Genomic DNA, 24,596 nt, shown 5'->3' on the forward strand with positions numbered 1-24,596 from the left:
CTTCCCCTAACAGACCGTAAGTATTCACCCAGGTACTTCTGCATTCACCCAGGCACTTCTGCATTCACCTTGGAAATAAGTACTTTATAATCAACAGTGAACTCATCACCGGGACACTAGAAAGTACATTCATTTTGTAGGAACTAAAACAGTGAACATTAGTTTACTTTTTCAAGGAAGTTTAGAAATATTGGAGGCATAAGGGATGGAAAGCTAACAACAGGCTGCCACTAACATTTATTCATCAGTAGTTGGTCCAAGACATGAAACAAATAATTAAAAAGACTTCCTTTCTTCCAAGGACCACTCTAAGTGATTATTTCATATATAAGACTTCAGTACCTTCTAGCAAATGAGGGGTTCACAGTGTTTCAGAGAAGAAAAGTGACTTTCCGGGTCATTCTCTCATAGAGGACTCTAAGCGTTCCTTGCTGGTGTACAGGGTCAGGCAACAGGGCATGGATAATTTAAAGAGTTGATCCCTTTGTTTATAAATTAGAGGGGAGTTCGCAACTAGTTTAATTTCCATGCTTTCTTTTCTATACACATCCAGCAACGGAATAGTACCAATATTGAGGAAAGACAGACACCTTCATTTTTTTGTTCTTCATAATTTTAAAGTACTTTATATAAGTCATTGCAGATACCAAAAGACACACAAAAAAAATCATCATAAAATTAAGTAGTGTGAAAACAAGAAATAACACAAAAGTACAAATGATCACACAAAACCCACAACTACTATCTATAGTCAGCAGTGCTACTGGCAGCTGGTTACTGAAGGAATTTTTCAGGGGTCAATAGTGCCTGGGTCTTCCTTAATGACCTGGAAGACAGGATGCAGCACTGTCTGGGCAAGTTTGCAGTCTGTGCCAAGCTGGAGAGTCACAGTCAACGTGCTGGAGGTCAGGAGCTTGGCAGGCTGGAGAAATGGGCTAAGAGGAGCCTGACGAGGTCCAAGAAAGGCAAATGCCCAGCCCTGCACCAGGACAGACAGGTGCCGTGCAAGGGGACAGGCTTGGGGCCTGCTCCACCAACAAGGCCCTGGGGCCCAAGCTGGCCAGCAATCAGCAGGATGCCCCTGTAGGGCAGAAAACCAGCCTTGTCCTAGGCTGTTGTAAGCAAAATGTTAGCCAGCAGGACTGGGAGGTGATCCTACCCCTCCACTCAGCACTGGTTTCTTCAACCATCAGAAGTGAAGGCAAAGAGGAGACCTTATTGCTACCTAAAGTAATGAACATGGAGCTGGGCTCTTCCCAAAGATCTTCGGTGACAGCACAAGTCCCTATTAGATATCCGGAGACAAATGGTACCCTACAGGTAGTTGAGTCTGGGACAGGGCTTGGAGAGTCTGTTGGAGATATTAGAAGCCCATATGGACAAGGCTTTGAGCAACCTGACCAAACTTCAATTCTGATCCTAGTTTTAGAAGGGGAACTTCAAGATGACAGTAAATCATTTTAGGATTCAAATATCATGCACAAAATGCTTTTTAAAACCAGGGCATTTTTACAAAAAAAACTTCATTTCTGAACATTGTTGTCATATATCATGCCAAAATAGGTCCCGAAAGCTTTACAGAAGAGGCTGAGATCAATTTTCTGCAGGTGGAGCTGTCCCACAAGGTGAGCAAGGACTTTCTTCTAACTCAAAATATTCAAAACTGACTCCAAGATTATGACAAGTTCATAAAAATCTTTATTAACAAAAGCCTGGTCAAGGTGCAGGCTGTCTCTTCAGCTAGACAAACCTGTGCCACTAGACAACCGGTTGAGCTAATGAATAACATACCTTTTTGAACACATGCTTTGTCCACACACTCACAGGCAAAACATACACTTTCAACTGCCATCCTCAGCATGAGACACAGGCAACAATTCCCAAAAACATGAACAGTTAAAAATGGTAGCAGTTTGTTTTCACTTCTCCTCTCCACCCAACTCAATTGTTCTTTTAAAATAAGCACGTAGAAGGAATTATAGATAATATGTAGCACAGTGCTATGTGACAGCCCACAGATGGATGCATTTCTAATGAATCTGAAGAAGTTAAAAATGCACTGATAACAGACATGAAAAAAATCTGGGGAATTTTCCTTAATTAGATTACACTCTGTGCACCCTGTCCGAATGAATGAGGACACAGCAGTGGAAACCGCCTGACAGCACTGTTAATATAACCGGTAGGGTTTGTAGTAGTGGACATCTGTTTAAAAGCTGTGATCCAAATATGCCCCTAGAGGCCAATCAGATGGGTTTTCTTCTAAAACATTAAAAGCTGAATTCGTATTTGCTGGAAGCAGGTGCAATTACATTAAACTCAAAGGTATTATCGCTCACCAAATTGCAACATCAGTCCAGATTTTAAACGACTCCTACTGGTCTGCAAGTGAGGCAGAAGTGCAAGAAAAAATAATCCCATTCATGACAAAATGTTCAAATAACAGCAGGGTGCAGCAACGCTGTTTGCCAGTCCTGGGCCCTGTGTGCCCTAAAAAAGTGACTGAAGTGCAAAACATGTTTTGCTCCTACTCACTGATCTCCAATCAAAGACTTGAACATTTTGCTTTATTTCCTCCCTCATTTTTAGCTGCCTTGCTTACAGACATACATACGATGTAGCTCCTTGCCTAGAAAAGCAATAAAAATAATAGTATGGTTTTTGTTGTTGTTTTTGTTGAGAACAGAATCAATTTCAGTTTTATTCCAATCATACAAGCACAGGTTATATATAGAAGGGGTCCAGAAGGGGAAAATCTGGGCATGATCCCCACACACATCACTGCACAAAACAGACGCACACCCCTGTATAAATAAATAACCACTAAGCCATTCCCATTCATGTTTCTAACTAGCACAAGCTATTTATCAAATAATATAGGTCAATTATGTAGGTCGTGATAAATTTGTGAAGAACTTCAGCCTGTAGGGCACCAAAAAGACCACGTTGAGGCAGCATTTTCAAAGTTACTGCTCGCTTCTGCATGTGGATCGCAAAGAGCAGGGAGAAACAACAGAGACATGCTTGGATGTTCATATTTTCTGGTAGTGCAGCCACAGCTGAAAAAGTCATTGACATCCCCTGGGAGACACCCTCTGTGATACAATTGCAGAATGGTGGAGCCCATCCAGCATTTATTGCAGACAAATCCAGTGCACAGCCACAAATATAATCTGTTATGCCGTACTACACCCAGCCTGCAGAGCCAGAGAAAAATATACCAATTTGGCCTGATACTAGAGGTCTTCAGAGTTTGAGTTTATTGCCACACGATTATGTACAGCTTGAAAAAAAAAAAAAGCCTGGAAGACAAAATACATATTACTTCAGACCACAAAAAAACATCGGCACATTACTAGATAAACAAAGAGAGAGAGAGAAGTGCAAAACAGTCAGTGAAGGAATAACGTTAGTATGTCAAAGGCACGTTTTAATCCTGAACTCTAAGAATACGAGGCTTGTACACATGCTGTTCCTCCAAAACTTTTCAGCCAGTTACTAGTCCCAGCCACATTTGCCAGAAACATAAGTGTTTCAGGGAGATTTAATTTTTATGAGTTTGTCAAAAAGTGGCGCGTTCCCAGAGGAAACAGAAAAATCTTATTTACGCTTTCTCTGTGGGAAAGGAAATGGCCACTCAGCATTTATCTAGTATGTTTGACAGCAGCCCTCTGACCAGGGATGGGCACAGCTCTGGAGAAGCCACAATATAGGCTAAGCCCTGCCTTTTTAGAAATGTTGGGGAGGAATGATGGGGAATCATGGAGGCAGACATCGGAGGAATAGTGGGTGCCACCTGGGGTTTCATGTAGGCGATGGGATGGCAGCGGTACCTGTAGGGTCAGTAGGAGCTCAGGGAAAAGGGGAGGATGTGGGGACTCCGCAGAGTGTCTCAGCAAATACTACAGATATGTGTTTTGTAGCGGAGAGATACAGGGGTTGTGGGACTCAAATCCACAGGGAAATAAGCTTAGTTTTCACTGCTCAAGGAACATGGCATTTTTCTGCTGCAGGTCAGCACTAATAAAATTTGTTCTTTGAGATGAAGGGGGAAAATTGATCTTGGATGGCAATCTGAGCTGTAGGTTTAGTTGCTGTTACCTTTTCTTAATATTTCAGGCAATCCCAGCTCCGTCTGCCGTGGGACATGAGTTCTGACTTCTGCACTGCCGTTAGAGAGGATGTGTACCTGGTGTGCTTGCAGATGAGCTCCAATATCTTTAAACAAAACATTTCAGGGATTCCTCTGAGGTACTCTATTGCACCTTAAATGTGCAATTGTTTTTGACATTCCCAAACCTGCACTGCTGCAAAAGAGCCATTCCCCAGGCAGAGCAGGGGGGGGCAGCACTGAAGGAAACACCAATGGATACAGGGGGTCTTCATTATTTAAATAACTCTTCAGGTCTCAGAGGGCAGATGTTCAAAGCCACACTTGTGCATCCAGGTCCACATCATGCAGCCTGAACTCATTTGTTGGCCACGAATCAACTGGTGGCAGAGATCCTTTCTCAAATAACTGGTCCCCAGTAACCTGCATTCTAGCTAAGGTATGGCATATATAACACACAAAGTATGAATGCACATTTATGTAATATATGTAATATGTAGGCACCATACTGGAAAATTTGTTACAAACCTCATAGTATATGGCTTGAGTTAATTAGGGGAATGACCACAGTACTATACGTAAGAAAACTTCAGAACAAATGCAGAACCTTTTAAACTATCCATACTTCCACCCAGGGCCCCAGATGAGGTGAGGGGGCGGTTTCCAAGAGCAGACCAAGAACTGTTCCCTGTGCACATAAATGATTCTTTCACAGGAGGAATAAATAAATAAACAAATAAATCATAAAAAACAGCATTACAGTTTTACAGTTTTCTGGGTTCTCTGCAGCACAGCTAAAACGTTACAAGCTGCACTTACAAATATATGTGCAGGATGTTTAATATACAAGAGGCAAATACTATACTGTTTCCCCCTGTCCCTAGGGAAATGGTGTTGCTGATAAAATACTGCTCTCTGCTGACCTGGCCTGCTTTTCCAAGAGGACCTCACTTTCCACAGTCTTCTCTTCCCCCTACCTAGCAAAAAGGGGAAAGTTCAAAGTGTTTTGCTGGCTCTTCGATTGTACCTTGCAGCAATTGGTAACAGGAGCACTTTTCATTTAGGACTGTAAAAAAAAATCATATTGCTAAGTAAAACAATCCTGATGTCACAGAAATCTTTTGTCTTGAAGAAAAACATAAGTAGTACTTGAGCCTGAGTATTTAGCTCTCCAGAAGCATTTCTGTTTTCTTACAACGTGAAAAAAGAAATAGGCTGTTCATGTAGCAGGCTACCCAATGCAATGAGCTCAGGTAGGGGTGTATTTTTAAAGGCAAGGGCCTGCAGTTCTGTTCTGGGTATTGGGAAACTTGGTCCTAAGTGGGAATTTTCACTGCAGCCCAAAATCCTAGAGACAACAACAGGATATGACACAGCTCCCTGGTCCCCAGGTCCGTGAGAGGACAGCTCTAGGCCTGGGAAGCTCCTTGCCCAGAAAACTGTGGACTTGTAGTACTCACTATGCACATTTTTTGTTGTCTTACCAAAAAGCGATCAATCAAATTGAAAAACAGCTTATTTGCAAAGAATTTACCTTCCCACTGCACCACACTGCCTGCCACTAGGCATCTGTGCGCTACAGTTTATTAGCAAAAACTGTAAAACTTGACCTTTTTAACGTCAGCGTATCATATTGAGGGGCAGAGTGCCTGTCCCAGGGATGAAGGGTATTTAACCAGCAGTCAGGCTACACCTTTGCTGAGCTTCTCCTGTTTATCTTCTTCCTCATGGGCCTACAGCCCCAAAGTGCTACAGGAGCAATTTTGGGATTAGCACCTACAGGAATTACTAGAGCATGCTCATCTGTTTTTTTCAAGCTACCTGCAGACTCAGAGAGGTTTCTATAAGGTTTCTTGTATTTTCAGGGTCTCTCTTGCAAACTAGGAGGGCTTGAAACTAAATAAAGTGTGAATTCTGTTGCAATCACATCACTGGGGAGCCTCACATCTTAAAGACTTTAAGTCTTCGTGCCTTAATCTTTCTATGTAAGATTTTCCCATTAAGAGCAAAACTCCTTTTAAATATAGTTAAGCAACATTAAAGCAAGTTAGAAAACAGTTGGAAAGTTCAGTTTTCCTTACATGAGCAAAACAGACAGGGAGTTTCATGTGAACAGTAATGATCATTTGAAATTCCTCAATGCCTGCAATGCATAGGGCTTGGAAAAAAAATAATTTAATGCCCAAACAGTGCTACAAGGAAGCAGTTTACTGGAATAAATAGTACCCAGCAAGACTCAGCGCTCTTACCAACAGTGGGATCTCTCAGCACAGAGGCCTGCACCTGCACAGCACTGTAGGAGAAACGGCAGAGCTCAGTGGAAGATAGGAGCCTCTCACACACAGCAAACAGCATTGTGGCATGAATGGCTGCTCTGCATCTGATTTCCAAACATCAGTTTTCTCTTTTCTTCATGTCTGTGTTTCCTGCTGAACCCTCACATATCCTTGCTCCAAAAAACAATGCTCTTAATTCTTCCAGATTGGGTGGATTGGCAAGCTGCTGCAGAAGTAATTTTAGTTGGTGAAAGACAAAGTGACTTATGTGGAAGAAAGCCACTAAGAAACTTACTCAAGCAGAAAAAATTAAAACCTCTAGAGGAAAAAATAAAGCAATCTTCTGATGGAGTCATTTGCTTACTCTCTGCCTAGAACACAGCTGGATAAAACTTGCAAGCGACAAGTTCTCGTCATGACAGGATCTAACAAGAAAAGCTGAGGGTTTGTAGCCATCCTATCAGTCATCTCTTTGATGACCTTATTCTGTGGGAACTGAGAGTCAACAGAGCTACTTGCTGGACTTGAATAGGTTGCAGTCCATAGTTACTTTCCATACATATTTTCCTTCCATATAAGAATTCTTTCCCTACGCTTGTAGGGATGTCTGTGAATACATATACATTATGTGCACCAAGAACATGGGGATGGTAACTGGAGAGCTGTACCTGAGCTTCTGATCAGGAAGCAAAAAGGGCCCAGTGTTTACTGGGAATGACTCACCATTTGCAAACGTTGCTAAAGGATTTATTTGCAAAACCAACTATTGTGTGAGCTTGATCAACATACTGGCACATACGACATGAAAACTTTCTGCAAATTATCTCAGAAGAACTTCCTCAACTTAATCAGTCGCCTCCAGCTGCCCACTTGACACATAGGCCTGAATCCCTGTCATGGGCTGTCCTGGGCTGGCTGCCAGACACTCACCCAGTGACTGCCTCGCTCTCCCTCCTCAACAGGACAGGGAGAGGAAATAAGAAAAAGCTGGGTTGAGATAAAGATGGGGAGATCACTTACCAATTATCATCACAGACAAAACAGTCCTGACTTGTGGGAAATTAATTTATTGCCAATTACAATAGATGTGGATGGTAAGAAACAAAGATGACATTAAAACAACATTTTCCCCTCACCCCTCTGCCCAAGGCTCAGCTTTACCCCTTCATTCCTGACTCCTCAGCCTCCCTCCCACCCTGAGTGGGACAATGGAGAACGGGACATTGAGGTCAGTCCATAACAGCTCCTCTCTGCCCGTTCCTTCCTCCTCACATTTTTCCTCCACTTGAGAGTGGGTCTTCTCCATGGTCTGCAGTCCTTCAGGAAAAATCTGTTCCAGTGTGGGCTCTCCACTGGCTGCAGTCCCTTCAGAAAATAGTCAACTGCTCCAGGATGGAGTCCTCCATGGTTACACTGTGGATACCAGCTCCACAGATCATGGGGTGGCTGAGGCGGGAAGGGACCTCTAGGGCCATCTGGTGCACCCCCTGCTCAAGCAGGGCTACCCAGGGCTGCTTGCCCAGGACCACGTCCAGGTGGTTCTGAAGATCCCCAAGGAGGAGACCCCACAGCCTCTGTGGGCAGCCTGTGCCAGGGCTCTGTCACTTGCACAGTGAAGGGAGCGTTTCCTGATGGTCAGGGGGAACCTCCTGCGTTCCAGTTTGTGCCCACTGCCTCTTGTCCTGGCACTGGGCACCGCTGCACAGAGCCTGGCTCTGTCCTCCTTGCCTTCAGGGATTTATACACACTGATGGATGCCCTTTGGCTCTCTCCATGCTGACCAGCCCCAGCTCGCTCAGCCTCCCCCACAGGCGAGGCGCTCCAGCACTCCCGGTGTGCTGAGCAGGGAAGGACCAGCTCCATCCCCCTGCCGGCAGCACGGTGCCTAACGCCCCCCAGGCAACCATTAGCCTTTTCAGTGGCCAGGGCACTCCTCAGGCTCGTGTCCAGCCGGGTGCCCACCACCCCTCAAACCCCCTGCGCCCCCCCAGCCGCCCCCTGGCAGCAGCCCCCGCTGCCCTCAGCCGCCACCACAGCCAGCAGGTCGCGCAGGCGCAGTGGCGGCGGTGTCGCCATGGCGGAGCCGGCGGTGGCGGCGGTGTGAGTGCGGCCGGGCGGGCAGCGCGGGGCGGGCGGGGGCCGCGGGCCGGGCCGGGGCGGAGGGGCCGCCGGTGCCACCGGGCCCTGCCGGGCCATCTGCGGGCGGTGGCGGCGGGTCGGGGCCCTCCGGCCTCTCGGGGCTCTGTAGGCAGCGCCGGGAGAAGGCTTTCCCCTGAGAGCGGGGTTAATGGTCCTCCTGCCCTTCAGAGAGACGCGAGGGGGCTGCTGCTTCCTCTCCTGTTACTGCCTCATCCTCCCTTCTCCTCACACAGACCTCTTTCTGCACAACGGGCCGGGATCCTTCTGCTTTGCTTTCAGGACATGCTTGTAGCCCTCTGGCACTTAGAGCCAGTGGAGGCCTTTCTTGGACCGGGAGGGTTGGAATAATCACCCGGGTATGTGCAAGGGTTATCACCCACATCTGCTAGTGCAAGCCAGAAAGAGCTAGCTAGCTTTCTTTCTTTCTTTCTTTCTTTCTTTCTTTCTTTCTTTCTTTCTTTCTTTCTTTCTTTCTCTTTCTTTCTTTCTTTCTTTCTTTCTTTCTTTCTTTCTTTCTTTCTTTCTTTCTTTTTCTTTCTTTCTTTCTTTCTTTCTTTCTTTCTTTCTCTTTCTTTCTTTCTTTCTTTCTTTCTTCTTTCTTTCTTTCTCCTTCCTTCCTTCCTTCCTTCCTTCCTTCCTTCCTTCCTTCCTTCCTTCCTTCCTTTTTCAACACCATTTCCCTAGTTTCTCTTCTGCAGCACCCCACGGTTCCTCTTCCCCTCTGCCTACTCTTCACCCATATTTGTGCCTTTGGTCTTGCCTCCCTCCATTTTTATAAAATCCTCTCCTAGCTGTTTTTGACAATGTACCATAATCACCTTGAATTTAATTCCTCCCTCTCACGCCCTCTGTATATCTGCTGAATTCCTGTCATCAACAGATTACATCTGTCAAAACCATGTTTAAGTCAACTTCGTCAACTAGTTTGCTTTCTCTTCTTCATTACACTGTCAAAAAAATAATAATGGAATTTTCTCCCCATAAATCACTGATGACTTTGTTTTAATCATCTGATTGCCTACATGGGCACTTGTGTATTTGTTGCGTTGTGCTTTCCTGCTGGGTCTTTCCTGGTGTTGGAGCTGGGGATCCAGGCTGGTTCCCTGGATCTTCCTCCTTGCCTGTTAAATTAAAATTAAATTAAAAATTAAATTCAAATTAAAATTGTCCTTCTCTGGTCTCCTGGGACTTCCTTCACCATCCAGGAACTAACAAAGATAACTGCAAATGATTCAGGTTGCCCACAGAGGCTGTGGGATCTCCATCCTTGGAGGTTTTCAAGATCCGATGGGATAAAGCCCTGAGTAACTGGTGGGTCCCCATAGCTGCCTGTGCTTTGAGCAGGAGGTTGGACACGAGACCTCTGGAGGTTCCTTCCCACCTCAGTTACTGTGTTTAGCTTCTCTGAACTCTCCTTCCTCTATTCCTTCTAAGGCCTCAGTAGCAATGGAAAAAAATATATATTTATGCTGTTTCTTGTCTTAAAATTAGCTGTAGATCTCAGTGACCTGCTGAAGGAGGATGGACATGTTCCTTCTGAACCATTAGGAAAGTAGTGTGTGATGTTGGCATCCAGCTGCCGTGGAGGCATTCGATGGCTGGGACGGGCGACGTGAGAGAAGAGGGATTTTGCTGCTAGGTCCAGTTTTACAAGCGATTCATAGGGTAGTCCCAGCTCTTTGAATGCAGCATTCTGCATCGTCCTGCTGGGGTAATTTTGCACATCTAACTGCAAGTTGCCCTGGATTAATCAAGATAGATTAGAGCACTGAAGACAGCAGCTGTCTCACTCTAGATGCTGAAGGAACTGAAGGCATAAATCCTTTTATGTGCAAGCAGTAGTCTGTCACTCTGTGTATAAGGTTTTTTTAGCAGGCTCTTTGTTGTAGTGGATAATTGCTTGCTCTGACAGTCATTCTCAACTTTATCACTAACAGTTAAGCATTTAACTAATGCTCAAGTCAAGCTTATTCCTGTAACTCCCTTATCAAATAACCATCATGCTCTTAGATCTTTTTATAATACCTTCTACAGGTTTAGAAAGTAAAACGCAGCTTTATTTTCTGTTGGATGTAGGAGTGATGTGGAAACCACCTGTTCTGTGTGAGACAGAAGAAATAAAACATTTGGTAACAGGAAGAAACAAAAGATCTGATAAATGGAAGCCATGAAGATATCAAAGCGGTTCTTTGCTTTTGGGATTTTGGCATGCATTGCTATTTATGTCGCATACATGAAATGGCACTTGGATTCCAAACCGGTTGTGGGAGCAACAGAAGGAGTTGCTGAAAGCAGGAGAGACAAACTGAGCCATCAAGCACTGACCACAGACCTCTCGGTCTTTTATGGAATCATGTTTGATGCAGGAAGCACAGGAACCCGCATCCATATTTTTAAATTTACACAGCAGCCTAAAGGTATGGCCTGCACACTGCACAATAGACAAATTCTTCTATAAATTATGGAGCAGCTTATTGATGATTCTATTCTTGGCAGTACTTGAACAAATGCACTTCAGCTCTTTCCGGAGAGCCATCAGGAAGTGCATTATGATTTGAGCATGTGGGTTTGGATGAAATTTATTATGAAAATGTTCAACAAGGGGGAAAATGCAGTAATGTCAGAATGCTAACTAAATAGCTACTGTACCTTTGGAACACATCTTAAAGAAAAGCAATTTTTATCATGATATTTGTGGGCGAGAGGAGCAAGTTCAAAGTGCCTCATTCCCCCAGATTTTCAGCATGAGGTTGTTGGCTCTCTCTAGTTCGTAGCAGTGAGCTGCTTCTCTCTGCATTGTCTGGCTTAGTGGCACTAAACTTTGTCTTGGCTTCAGTGGCGCTTCCCTGTTGGATTAAAATTGCTGTGTATTGCATTTAGACAAAATTTTTGCTGAGAACCAAGACAGAAGTTGACTGTAAAGCTCCAGTTTTCCTCTGGAGTTGTAAGCTTCATTTGTTTATGTGTTGTCAGCTCCTGTTTGTGAAACTTGTAAAGATGAAAGAAACAATGTGAACACTTAAGTAGGTGATGTGGAGGATGTTTTTAACAGGTAGGAGTGTGGTATATGGTGTGTTTGGCCTTTGGGGAGCACCGTAGGTTTGCAGGGTGGACTAGTGTAAGGCCTAGCCACCAAAGATGTTAAACAACAGTCCACACATGGACTTCGTTTGTTCTTCTTTCAGTGTATTCCCAAACCTCTGCTTCTCTAAACAGAATTCCAGAATATATTGCAGGAAACTTCATGGAGTGTAGTTGGGTACGAGGGGGGGATGCTGTCAAGTTCATGGTGTTTTGCTTGCAGATTTCCAAAATACTCAGGGCTGGCTTCCTCTGCCGCCGTTGAAAATGGTGGTAAAACTTCCACTGACTTCTGCTGGAGTCAAGTTTAGGCAGAACAGAGCATGCTGGAATGTGTGGCCTTTGTTACCCGTGTAGTTTGGAAAGCTGCACATGGCAGGGGTAAGGGCTTGAAGAGAACGTGTACCCATCTGATACATTTGTCTGATGTGCATAAAGAATATGTGCATGGTGGGCACCAGCACGATCGTGACTTTAACAAATGGTTTTGTGGAGAGCTAATTCCACAGCAGGGGCTGTGTTCAAAGGTCAGGCAGCCTTTGATCGTTCATTAGGCAGAGGCTTCAGTTGACTCTCGTTAGCACATAATGATGTAATTTGTAAAGTGGTTTTGGCTTTGTGCATGCAAAATGATTTGTACTAGTACTTATTTTGGAATACTGCTTTTGAACAGAGACTCCCAAATTAACCCATGAGACGTTTAAAGCGCTGAAGCCGGGCCTGTCTGCATATGCTGATGATGTCGAAAAGGTAATTTTGTTTCTATTACTGTAAAAGCACATGCACCAAAGCGTGCTGCTCTTGATATGAACAGCAAACCACACCTTGCCGTGGTACAATATGCTGAACTGTCTCAGTTCAGTCTCCAAATGGTACAAACTCACAGTAGAAGTTGGTCGACACTCAGAGATCAAGGAGCAGAACACATCTAGTTCTGCTTGGTCATGTTAGTTAAGCACAGCAGATGCTTTTTTCTGTCTTAAGATTTCCTGTGGGCTTAAGAATATGACAAAAGAGCCGTGTTGGATTGGAGCAGAGCCTTCTCCAAAAGTGACCAGAAGTGGATTCTCAGGGAAAGAGTCAAAAAAACAGGCCAAGTATTAAGTGGCTTCTCTCCTGTCTTCCTTACCTTCTGGCTCACAGGGATTTAGGGAATTCCTGAGCCAGACATGCACCCGGCTCATATTGTTTTGCTGGCTCCGAAGGGCTTTTTCCCCAGGGATTTGTCACATTGCTTTTTAAACCTTTTGTAGCCTGAACGTTCAGTTTTGGTACTGCTTGGCACATGGCACAGTTTGAGAAAGTGACTTTTTCTGTTTGCCTTTGACCTGTTGCTGGATAATCCCAGTTATATCCGCCAGTTCTTACTGTGTGAGTCATCCGCTTTCTCCTGATCCCTTGTGATGTTTACTTGTCCCTGTTCCGCATTTACAGTGAATCATATCTCTGATCACCCTTTTGCCCTTCAGAGAAAGGCAAATCTTAAGGGTTTCTAAGATGGGCTTTGGTTGGGGTTTGTGCTTTCTCTGCTCACAGAGTGGCCAGGGAATAAAAGAGCTCCTGGAGGTGGCAAAGAAGGAAGTTCCTATGGAGCTGTGGAAGTTTACTCCTCTGGTCCTGAAAGCGACAGCTGGCCTACGGTTGCTGCCGGGAGAAAAGGCTCAGAAATTGCTGGATAAGGTACTGTTTCTTATCTTTCGGTTTGCTTTCCAGAAATTTTATGACAAAAATTGGTCCCTTCAGCGTAAAGTATATACTCCTTTATCCTTATGTACATTAGTCACTCCTATCACTTTACTCTGAAAGCAGTATATAGTCACCTGATCTTGGATGAGTCCGGAGTGAGAAATGGTATGAGTACAAACACAGAGGAATGATGACAACTCCAAATATGTATGGAGATGACATGAAACATAATAAGTGTAATGAGATACTTTTAACAGTCATCACAGGCTTGTTCTTGGTGTGTGGGTTTGTTGGTGGTTTTGACCAGAATCCTGCTTTTCTGAGAAGAACTTTCTCATTTTGCCATGTTATCTGCCATGTTATCAGCCTGCTGCTGCAAGATTCCTCTGCTTTATGTTGATTAGAAATAGTGTATATTGTATTTAAAGGCATATAAAATGTTTACTATTTTAAAATATTATAAAAATAAACAAAATATTATGTCCTAGACCTTACAGCTGCTGGAGAAGTTATTGGTTGTACCCTAATTGTACTCTTTTTTCTAAGCGATGATTGGAGTGAAGAAATGTGGTGTGGTTGAAACCAATGTCTAGATTGTTCTCTGCTGCTTACAAGCTGCTCTGTTCTTTTTCCACACTGAATTTCATCTGGAACTGCTGCAATTGTTGCTTTAGAAGACCCCAGAAATGTAGGGCTTTGCTGCCTCACGTAGGGTGCAGTACAGAAAGCCTCTAACAGCCAACATGCTCGTGTTAAAAATGCCATTCCCTGGTGTAGTCCCAAAGTTGTTGTCCCTAGTAGTTGTTGGCTGTGATTTCTGGCCCAAGAAAAGGAACAGTTGGGTAAAGCCAGAGTTTTTTTAAAAAAACTGCTTTTCAACTGAAAAAAAAAGTTTTCTCTGAGCATAACTTTTCTTTGAACTACAGGTGAAGGAGATTTTTCAGGCTTCCCCCTTCTTTGTGAGGGACAACTGTGTGTCAATAATGAACGGAACTGATGAAGGTAGGTTAACTTCTGAAGAACCTTTTTGCAATCCTGGAGATTCCTGCTGCGCTGTGGCAAGTCCCCACTGACCGTACTAGGAACCCATATGTAGGAGGTTTGATACAATTTTTATACTGCCTCAGATAGTGCCTGCCAAATAGATTTTGTGCTATATTTTCCAGTGTGAAGTCCTTCACTGCATCCTAATTTTCAAAGCTCTGATTACCAGGCAATTCCTGTGGGAATTGCAGTAAGCACTTCTGGAAGGTTCTCTGTGTATCTGCTTGTTGAGGTGGTCTTCAACACCTCCTGTTTTTGTATGCCCTGCTTTTGACAATGCTCATCTGAGCTTTCTGGAAGTATTTGGTCTTAATGTTAATTAAAACTGATCTAATGAGTGTGATTGTGAATTGAACCTGAAAAAAACAACACATTACATAGAGAAAATATATATTGAAGTAAGTGGATGTTCATCAAAAAAGGCTGAGCACAAAACCCAGAATCAGTCTTGACTTAAAGTAATTCAAAGAAACATGTCTACATTCTGGGTAACTTAGTGTTGAAGTGTGTTTTTAATCTGCTTAGAAACCAGACTTTAAAGTAGTTGCTGCTTCAGAGCTGTTTATGAGTTTCTTTTTTACTGCTTAATGGAAGAAAGACATTGTAATTCTTTTCATTTTAAGTTCATTAATAGCTCTGACAGCCTTGGTTCAGCCAAGGGTTGAAGTGGACCTCGTTCCCTAGCGTGCCTTAGTTTTAACCAAATGGATAAATATTTTAATTTGTTAACATAAGGGCCATTAGTTCACCTAATTCATGGAGAAAAAGTTTAGAAAACAAGAAAAGGACAGCAACAGTGCAGTTCACGAAAATGCTTTGAGGAAGTACGAAAAAATAAAGCACTGAAAAGATGAAAATTCTTAGTATTCAAAAGGAAAATTGTATGCCTAACATCACACAAAAGCCTACTGGTGGGTATTTTCCTAGAAAATGAACAATGTGAGAGTTTGTCATTTCCTTATTTTTTAGCTAAGAACTGAAGCCACTCTAATAGAGCCTTTGGGACTTCTCACCTAAGTGTTTGGCCTGTGAAGTACAGAGTTCTCCAGACATTTCATATATGGGGCTTCTCTTCCTATTACCACATAAACTCTGGTATAGAAAGCCACTCTCTTTGCTCAAGGCTCTAATCTTGGTTTATGACAGCCATTGACAGTTGCGGAAACACTGGCTTTGGGGCGGGTTGGGTCAGGGTAGCTCAGCAGAGCCAGTCCTGTTTGCCTCTCTTGAAGGTCCTTCTTTCTAGGTGTCCTTTGGAGTCTTTGCATTAGAAATCCTCCATTTGTCAAAGGGGACAAGGGAGCTTGTGGTACATGCTTCTCTGATGTCTCTTTCTATGGTTGCATGACAAGCTCTGGTTTGCTGATTATTTTGTTTAGATGGTGGAGTGAAACTGAGAAAACTTTAAAATACCTCCAAGTGAAACAGATACTAAAGCCGGAAGACCTTGTAATATGGCTCATCTTAATGGTTACTGCTGTCATATAAAATGAAGTTACATGCTGTAACAGTGCATCTTCTGATATTATGTGATCTAACCGTGCCTCTTCTGAATCTTTTCCTTGTTAGGTATTTCAGCCTGGATCACAATAAATTTTTTAACAGGTATGTTTACATGAGTATGTGTCTAAAAATATGACTGATGCTGTGAAATTCATACTGTTTTCTGCCCCTGTATAATATTTGCTCATTCGTTGAAACGGTTTGGAAATAAGTCACCAGTTGTTTTTGGCCTGCCCCATTTAAGTAATTAAGATTTTGGCCATTTGCTTGATAGAATGAGGAATTTAATCCGTTTTCCTAGACGTTCATGTAGCCTTTCTTTTAATTCCCTGTAAGGTACCAGAGCATTTTATTCCTTTTTATAGTCTGCCACTAGCTCTGCATAAATTTTTGATGTGGATACTGTAGATCTGCCTGGCAGCTGCACAGTGTGAAAGTAAGTGCTGTTGGTGCTTCCTTACGTATTTATAACAGAAATACAGTTAAGTGTTTACACTGGTGAGATAGAAAAGGGTAGCTGAAGAAAAAAATTAAACTGAAGCCCTCTCTGACAATAAGCAAACCAGTCTGCCACCCAAGCACTCTGTTCAGCACAGTGTGCGGAGCATTATGACAAGTGCTGTAAATCTTTTTATGCTCAAAGGAAGTATCAGAAAGGTCAGAGATCTTCAAACATTAGCTCTCATGAGGTATACTGTGGTACTTGGCACAAACTGATCTTGTCAGGAAGGTGTATTTGAAGGATCTGAGAAGAACTGGATTTTAAAGAGAAGAAAGGTCTGGGACGGCAGCAGGAAGAATTCTGAGAGAGCTAGTCTATTAAGCCAGCTCTTTTCAGTCTGTTCTCCCCTTGGCCGTAGGAATCTGCAAAATACTGCTGTGGGATCAGGGAGAGATGGCCAGGAAAACCACATTCCTTTGTGTTTCAAAGTGGTTACCAGAGTAAAGTTTGCAAAAAGGTGCTTGCATCCAGTGAAGAATGTTTAGGAATCCAATAACCAAAGCTGCTGTAATTAGGGCATGAGCAGCCACCAGAGAAATAATAGTCACTTGGAAGATTTTCAGGTCACCCTGATAAAGCACAAATAAGTGACGATGTTATAATCTAGTGCTGGCTGGAAGCTGACAGATGGAGTTGGATTGCCATCTTTCTTTACAGCTGTACTTCTGGTTTTATTCCTTGCCAGTTTCTCACAGTGCCCACTGTGCCTTTCTCTGTTCTGTCACGCATTTCAGGTAGCTTAGATGACCCGCAGAAGAGAAGTGTAGGAATGCTGGATTTGGGTGGCGGATCAACACAGATCACCTTCCTCCCACACACCGAGGTAATGGGAATGTGCACGCTGTAGGGAAATGGTGGTGCGGAAATCAGTAACTGCTCGGTTTTATTTCCCTTGGACACATGCCAAGGGGTTGTCAGTGTAACATAAAGCCATGCTTCTGACAAAAAAACCCTTATCAGTTGGTCACGTATGCCTTGTTACAGTCGGTAACAGAGACATGTGCAACTCTCTGTCAGTCCTCTTGCTCCAGCTCCGTGGGTCGGTGCATGTGGTGAATGCCAGGGCTGCTTTATATAGGAGAAAATGCAATGTCCTGAGCATCTTAATCCTTCACACTCAGTTTGTGCTGCTTATAGTGACCTCAAAGGCAATGCTGTTAGTGAATCCAAGTCCATTTGGCTTATATTGTGTTCTAAGAACAGAATGAGATGCATTCTCGATGTTTGTTTGTGGCTTTCCTGAGTTTACTCAGTTGCAGATGAATGCTTTATAAAGTGTAACATGAATTATGCAGTTAGAAGCACATGCTGATGTTTTTCATCTCAGCTTCCTCTTACGGCATTAGTGTAGGTGTTCTGTGAGCAGGAAGTCCTGTGGATATGGAATAGCAAGGTCCTGGCCCGATCAGAGATCCTGTTCGTAGTAAAGCTGCACAGAAGCAGAGGATAAGGTTGCTGTTTCTAGTGTGCCGGCCCGGGCTGATCAGGACATTGTGCTCTCACAGAAGAATGCCAGGGAATGTGAAGGGTCCTGGATGTGGAAATTCTGGAGTTAGACATGGTGTTAAGATATGAGCAGCTAGGCATGAGCTGCCTGAGCTGTGTTCCCCATAAATGCGCTGGTGGTGGTGGTGCACTTGGGGAACAGGCTGCACAGTGCTTTAGACAATTGTCCTTTCATTTCTTCAGACCACAGGCTGGTCCTCACTCTGTTCCTTGGCAAGAACAGTGATGTGCTTTTCCTCTGGCCTGTGGAAGTTCACAGCTGAATTCACTGGAGTAGGAAGTTAATGCGTGCCTGGTTTACTTATTATTTTGCACAGTTTCCCCTAGTAGTGATCTTGTGAAGAGGCAGTTTCTGTAGCATCTTGACAAAAACAGTTAAGAGCTGTAATAAGGACTCGTTATAATTAAAATAATTCTTTTACAGATGAGTTTGGTGTAGACACACCTAGAAATGTAACCAGTTTGGACTGTCACGTAAAGTCACTATTTTAGCTCCAGTTTTTTGGTTATCTTACGTATCAAAGGTCAAATGGAGATACATGCAAATTCTTCATTTCTCTGTGAACCACGCTAGGATTGTTTCGTGTATTTCCTAAGGTTTTGGAAGATTGTCTTGTTGATGTTTGCTGTTGCTGGCTGAAACCTTGCCGTGACATCATTTTTTCCCTCCAGGCAACTCTCCAGACATCACCAGCTGGCCATACAACTTCATTTCAGATGTTTAACAGCACCTACAAGCTGTATTCATACAGGTTAGTCGTGGTAAGAAGAGGTACTGTAAAAGTAGGAGCTTTCTTTGAAGCCAATGAGATCTAGGTGTTTTGCTGAAGTGCACTTGAGTCCTGAGAAGAAGTGGGTGAGCCTGAGCCAAGTCACTGTCCACACAAGCTGACTAGGGGGCAGTTATGCAGAACAACAGGCAGATAAGCAGTCTGATGGCTGAGAAAGTGATGGGCTCTAATTCTGCTCCTGGCTTTGAAGCTGCCTGTCCGCCCAAAGCTTTGGGCAGAGGGAAGCAGATTCTTCCCACCTACATTTGCTGTGGGATGTGTTGGGGCTTGGAAAGAGTCCATGCTGGAGGTTGTGTGGCCTTTGAGGAGTGCAGGAGAAAGGTTAGGGGAAGCATTCCCAGCCTTTAAAGAGACGTTACAGTTGACAGCTATTCCCTGTGCTTTTTCAAGGAGAGATTATCCCTCTGGGTAAGGATGCTATCACGGTGGGTTGTCACACTGTTCCCCTTACGCATTAGCTGCTGACTTGAGCCTTTTTGCTGGGACCACATAGAGGAGGCAGGCATGTCCCGGCCAAGTTGTCGGTGGAGTATCAGAGGAAGGGTGTTTGTTGTTCACAGAGGCTTTTTTTCCCTTTGCAGTTACCTGGGACTCGGGCTGATGTCAGCAAGGCTCGCCATTTTAGGAGGAGTTGAGGGAAAACCCTGTAAGTTCCGGGCACTCCTCAAGTCTTGGCTCTGATCACAGAGTGCATTGCACTATTGTGGGGGAAAAGGGTCGTCTGTCCCCTTCCTACTGGGCTGAAGGTTCCCGAGTGGTATGTGCATTCCTGTCACCGTAGCTGAGTGTGTTTGAGGCGAATGCAGGAGGTGATGCTGCTAGATCCCAGGAGACGTGGATGTTTGCCAGCCTTAGGGGGGCGTGGGACACTTGAGCCATGGCTAGGGCTTAGAGGTGCATTGCTGAGGGTGTGAGACAGTATGAAGCAGGGCTGGGGATCTAAAATTAACTCCTTGCGTTTTTCTCTAATGTGGCTTTGTTTTGCTTCTGCAGTAGGGGAAGGTGAGGAATTGATCAGCCCTTGTTTACCACCCGGTTTCAAATCTGAATGGCAACATGCTGAAATAGTGTACAAAATTAAAGGACAGAAGGCAGGTATAGTAATTTATCACTCTCTCTTCCTATCTAGGCCAGCATGCTAGTAGAAGAGTATTTAAAATTATATGCCCTCAGCTTCTTGGAAAGATACTAAATTCTCCGTCTGTGTACTCCTCTGTCTGGCTTTCTCTTGACATGCTGTTAAAGAGATTCTGCAGCTCTTTCCTCTCACGCTGTGGTATGTCTGCCCAGTCAGTAAATCTGTTAGTAGTACTGCAGATGGAGCTGAGCGCTCCCTGAACTCTTTTCAAAGTCCTTCTGCCTCAAATGGTGTTGTTCGGCTCTGATCTATCACATACTTGGTCCCCACCTGAGGATGGTCGGTTACTGCTTGGAGAAAATGCAGGTGTGTCGTTTCAGTCCTCTGTGAAGAGCCTGTAAGAAATGAAGAAGTGCTGTTGTGCAAAAGGGAGCCTGTCTCCTTGCAGATCCTGAAGAAATTTTGCGTTTAAGTGTCTACCTGTACTATGCTGGGTGTCTTTGCATTCTTTCAGGTGAGCCTCTGTATGAGTCTTGTTCTAACAAAGTGGCGAAGATGCTCTACAAGAAAGTGCATAAAGCTGAGGAAGTGAAGGACTTGGATTTTTACGCTTTCTCTTACTACTATGACCGTGCAGCAGAGGTTGGTCTCATAGGTATGTTTGCTCCTGTTTTCATTTCATTTTAAATGACAGATCTTGGAAGAAATGGTAGCACTGACACACATCACAACGCTGTGGTAAGCTCTCATGGCTACCACAGTGCATTGGTCTCGAGCGAGTATTGAACGTTGTTGCATTTCTTTACAGAAGGGACTGGAGATGTGATACAGGACCTCCAACTTTTTGTAGTTTTTTAAACAAGCTGTCTGCATTTCAGAAATGATTGGTGTCTGATTACAGTCCAAAATAGAAAAAAGACTTCATGATGATATGAAAAAACTTGCTAGCTTTTTTCTTGGGCAGTAAAGGAGACTGGACTTGCTCTCTTGGGCTGACCTTTTTAGATGGAGTAAATATTTTCAGATAGTTCAACATGTATTCAGAATGAATCCCATCTCTTTTCCAGTGGTACACTGGTGTACAGAAGGCTGTCACATTTAGTAGTAGAAAACAGGCGGTGGGATCTCAAGCTAGTATGGACAAACTTACTCCCTCCTCAGCCACTTTGTTTTATGAATAATTTCACATTTAGTATGTTGCAGAGCACCACTGCCCTGTCAGATCTGGTCAAAGGTGTTAGCTGGGTTCAGGCATTACAGGACAGGGCAGCATAGACGTGGGGCAATGCGAGGAGGTCTTTAAACTCTGTTTTTATACGAAAATAGTTTTAGGAAAGAAAGTTCCACATAGAATTAGGTTTTCAAGCTATACTAAGAATCTTAAATAAATGTTTCTATACCTTTAAAACACATGTGAGTTTTGTCATTGATTTCAGTTGGCTCAAGGCTTATTTCCAAACATTCTGTACAAATGTCTTTTACAACTTGAGCCTACTACTGCCTTTATACAAAAAAAACATTAAACATACCATGATTTTTTTTCTCTATTAGATAAAGAAAAAGGAGGAAGCTTAACTGTCAATGACTTTGAAATTGCAGCTAAGTATGGTGAGTAAAAGATGCAATCAAACAAGACTGGTAATTGTGTGTAAATTCATACCCAGGTGGCAAATGCGTGACATGCTAAGAAGACTGATTTTTTGTTTCAAGTAAATATTCAGCACCTCTCTCCATAGCACCTCTGCTGATTTGTGTGTATTTCTGAAAATATCAACCTTTTTTTTTTTTGAGATTTAGTTTTCTTGTAATACATTTAAAAACCCTCTTGGGAATTACTAATAAACTTGTCAGTTAACAGTTATCCTGAAACCATGCTTGCAGAATAAATGTGGGGGTTCTCGTCATGTTAGCATAATCCATTCTAATCTTGTTTATTTTTTCAATTTTTCTCATGATTTGTTCGTATATTTGATTGTTAATTGAAAAGGGGAGGAAAACGATTCATAGTCTTTTTTGCTTCACCAGCTGCAGAGAGAACTTCCTCCTCAGATTTGCAAATGTAGTCATGTTTTTGTTTGTTTTTAATAGTACAGACTCAGGCCTTGATCAAACTGACTTGTGACTTTTCGGTAAACTTTCTGAGTGACTGAACAATTGTTGCAGTTCTTATTTCTGGACTATCTTCTGAGAAAGGAAGTGGGTTTTATTTTATTTATTTATTTATTTATTTTTAAACAGTTGAATGCTTACGCTCAAGAAATTTTTTAGTAGGAGGAGCACAACTATCTGTTAAGCATTCAAGCTTTATTGAGATAGGGATGAAATTTTTCACAATGCTTGTTTTTCCAAGCTGCTGACATCTTTTTTTTTTCAGTAAAAAGCAGATGTGATCACACTTGAGGTTGCTGATATTTAAGAGATTTAAAGTAGGTAGGATAAAAGTGGGAGGCCCTTTTTGTCCTTGCCCTGATAAGTACAAGAAACTCAGATGTCTTTGTGGAGACAGAATGCCTTGCTCTTCCTTCCTGTGTGCCAAAACTCTTGGGCTTCTGCAAACACATGCATGTTATTTTAATGTCACTTTAATGGGTTCCATTACTGTGGAACACAAATTACAAGAGGTGTTTTTTAAGGATTTGTTTGAGGTTTTTCAAAGCTAGGTTGATACACTGCTTTCTTTGTCTTCAGTGTGTAAAACCATGGAAATCAGCCCTGGAAGCAGCCCTTTTCTATGCATGGACCTCACATACATCACCTTCCTCCTGCAAGAACTGGGCTTCCCGAAGACCCAAGTCTTTAAGGTAATGCACAAAAACAGATTGCTGGGAAGAGTGGGCAGAAGACGCCAAGGCGTTAGTCATCATGCCAGTAGCTTGGTCCCTGGTTTCCCTTCTTGCTACAACGCATGCTCTGTGACTGAGGTGGGGCAACACTGCCCCCACAACTGTGATAACCAGTTGTGATAACCTTCAGCACTATATTCACCTTGCATACTTCCCCAATTGTGTTTAAACTTCTTCTTTTTTTTTTTTCCTTCAGCTTGCCCGGAAAATCAACAATGTTGAAACAAGCTGGGCATTGGGAGCCACTTTCCATTACATCGACTCACTCAATAGACTGCAGTACTAAAGCTCTTGAAGGCAATTTTGGGAACCTCAGGTTCTGGAAAACCAACACAGGAGAATCTGTAGAATGGGTCTGGTTTTGGCTTCCGGAGTCCTTTGGGACGTTACCATAAGCTAGGCCCCTTCCCTCCCACCCCCTGTGAGGTCCCCTCCATCACTTGCTCTTTTTTACAATGCACAGTGCAGTATCTAAAGAAGCCTTGATTGTACAGCATCTGCAGTCAACTTGATGCAAAACTGGATCATCATTGAAGGAAAACCAGGACACCTGCAGGACATCTATGATCTCTATGAGAAAACCACACCTTTTTGGAATATGCCTGTACTATTTGCTTGTACTGTGCTGGTCAGCGTAGGAAATAGTCACTCCAGAGGGAACTCTTTACTGTCCTGATTTCAGGGTGTTTTTTCCTGTTTGTCAGCAGTTTCCAGTGATAATTATTTTTATTTTACTACTTACATGTTTGAAAATGAACTCATCCGTATGTGTGAAGACAATGCATTTACATGGCTGTGCTGCTGACAGGCTGCAGCTGAGAAATGCTGTGTGGAAGTTTCAGCTCTGCTTTTCACTTGCTGGACTAGCAAAGCTCAGGAGCACTATTGAAGCTGGATACAAACAGGTATGAATCAGAGCCTGTATGCCCTGTAGGGTTAATGCCTACAGCCTCAAGTTGGTATGTTGGCTGTTGGGAGTTTGGTGGTGGAAGACAACACCAGATGTGCTGGATCAAGATGAGCACGGTCTGGAAGTTTGGTACAGGGCTAAGGATGGAATTGACAGTTTTGGAGTAGGTCAGCATAAGATCCATAAACAAGATGCAGCCACAAAAAAGAAACCCTGAGCACAGCTTATTGGACCTCACAGGCATTTGTGCCTTGGCAAGGCTTATGCAGGGCCCAGGATAAATGGTGTTTTGGGTGCCACTTCCTGCAGATGCATCTCACTTTGATAAATGAATGTATTGTCGTTGCACTGAGCTGTGGCAGGGTAGCTGCAATGCACCACTCCAGCAGTGCCCTGGACACAGGCTGGAAGTGATCTCAGAGGCAGCACGAGCTGGAGAGCACATGCTGCGCTGCTTGTAATCCGACCGTGGAATTGTGTTGTATTTGTATGGATATTTAGGCAGACCTGAGTGGTCATTAGGGGCTGTAAAAGAGCACAGCCTGCAGGAGAGCCAGCAGTGTGTGCCCTGGTGCATGGGCTCTCTTGGACTTAGCCCTGTCCTTTCCCCGGGGCAGCGAGACACCATATAGGTGTGCATGGCTGCTGGCTCTGCAGCTGAGCCTGTGGGGGACATGTGAACCCCACCCTACTGACAATAAAACTACAATTGAAGACCTGGTGGTGGTGGTGGTGTGACTTTTAGCGCCAAAGCCTGGCAGACCCCCCAAGGTGGATGGGTTGAGAAACATGTGCCCTCACACCTTTCCATCCCCTGCAGGCCGTTCCCATCCCCTTTGGCAATTCCAGTCCCTTCAGGCCACCCCTGCTGTCTTGCACCATCGCCGTTACCCTCACACCATCCCTGTCCCCTCACGCTATCCCTGTCCTTCATGCCACCCACGTTCCCTCATGCCACCTCTGTCCCCCTCACACCACAGAATCACAGAATCATCTAGGTTGGAAGAGACCTCCAAGATCACCGAGTCCAACCTCTGACCTAACACTAACAAGCCCTCCACTAAACCATATCACTAAGCTCTACATCTAAACGTCTTTTAAAGACCTCCAGGGATGGCGACTCAAC

General features: G+C 43.7%; 1 protein-coding gene across 1 annotated transcript; it reads left to right on the plus strand.

Annotated features, from left to right (window-relative positions):
- Positions 1-7,521: 7,521 nt before the first annotated feature.
- On the plus strand, positions 7,522-24,181 carry ENTPD6 (ectonucleoside triphosphate diphosphohydrolase 6). Its single transcript, XM_040553676.1, has 14 exons — positions 7,522-8,487; positions 10,603-10,943; positions 12,281-12,357; positions 13,144-13,287; positions 14,220-14,295; positions 15,907-15,942; positions 17,077-17,165; positions 18,521-18,600; positions 19,221-19,285; positions 19,633-19,734; positions 20,232-20,372; positions 21,269-21,325; positions 22,406-22,518; positions 22,757-24,181. The coding sequence occupies exons 2-14, from the start codon at positions 10,685-10,687 to the stop codon at positions 22,844-22,846; spliced, it is 1,329 nt and encodes a 442-aa protein (XP_040409610.1). The 5' UTR covers positions 7,522-8,487; positions 10,603-10,684; the 3' UTR covers positions 22,847-24,181.
- Positions 24,182-24,596: the final 415 nt, after the last annotated feature.

The sequence above is a fragment of the Cygnus olor genome, chromosome 3, assembly GCF_009769625.2.
Source record: "Cygnus olor isolate bCygOlo1 chromosome 3, bCygOlo1.pri.v2, whole genome shotgun sequence".
Classification (NCBI taxonomy): domain Eukaryota; kingdom Metazoa; phylum Chordata; class Aves; order Anseriformes; family Anatidae; genus Cygnus; species Cygnus olor.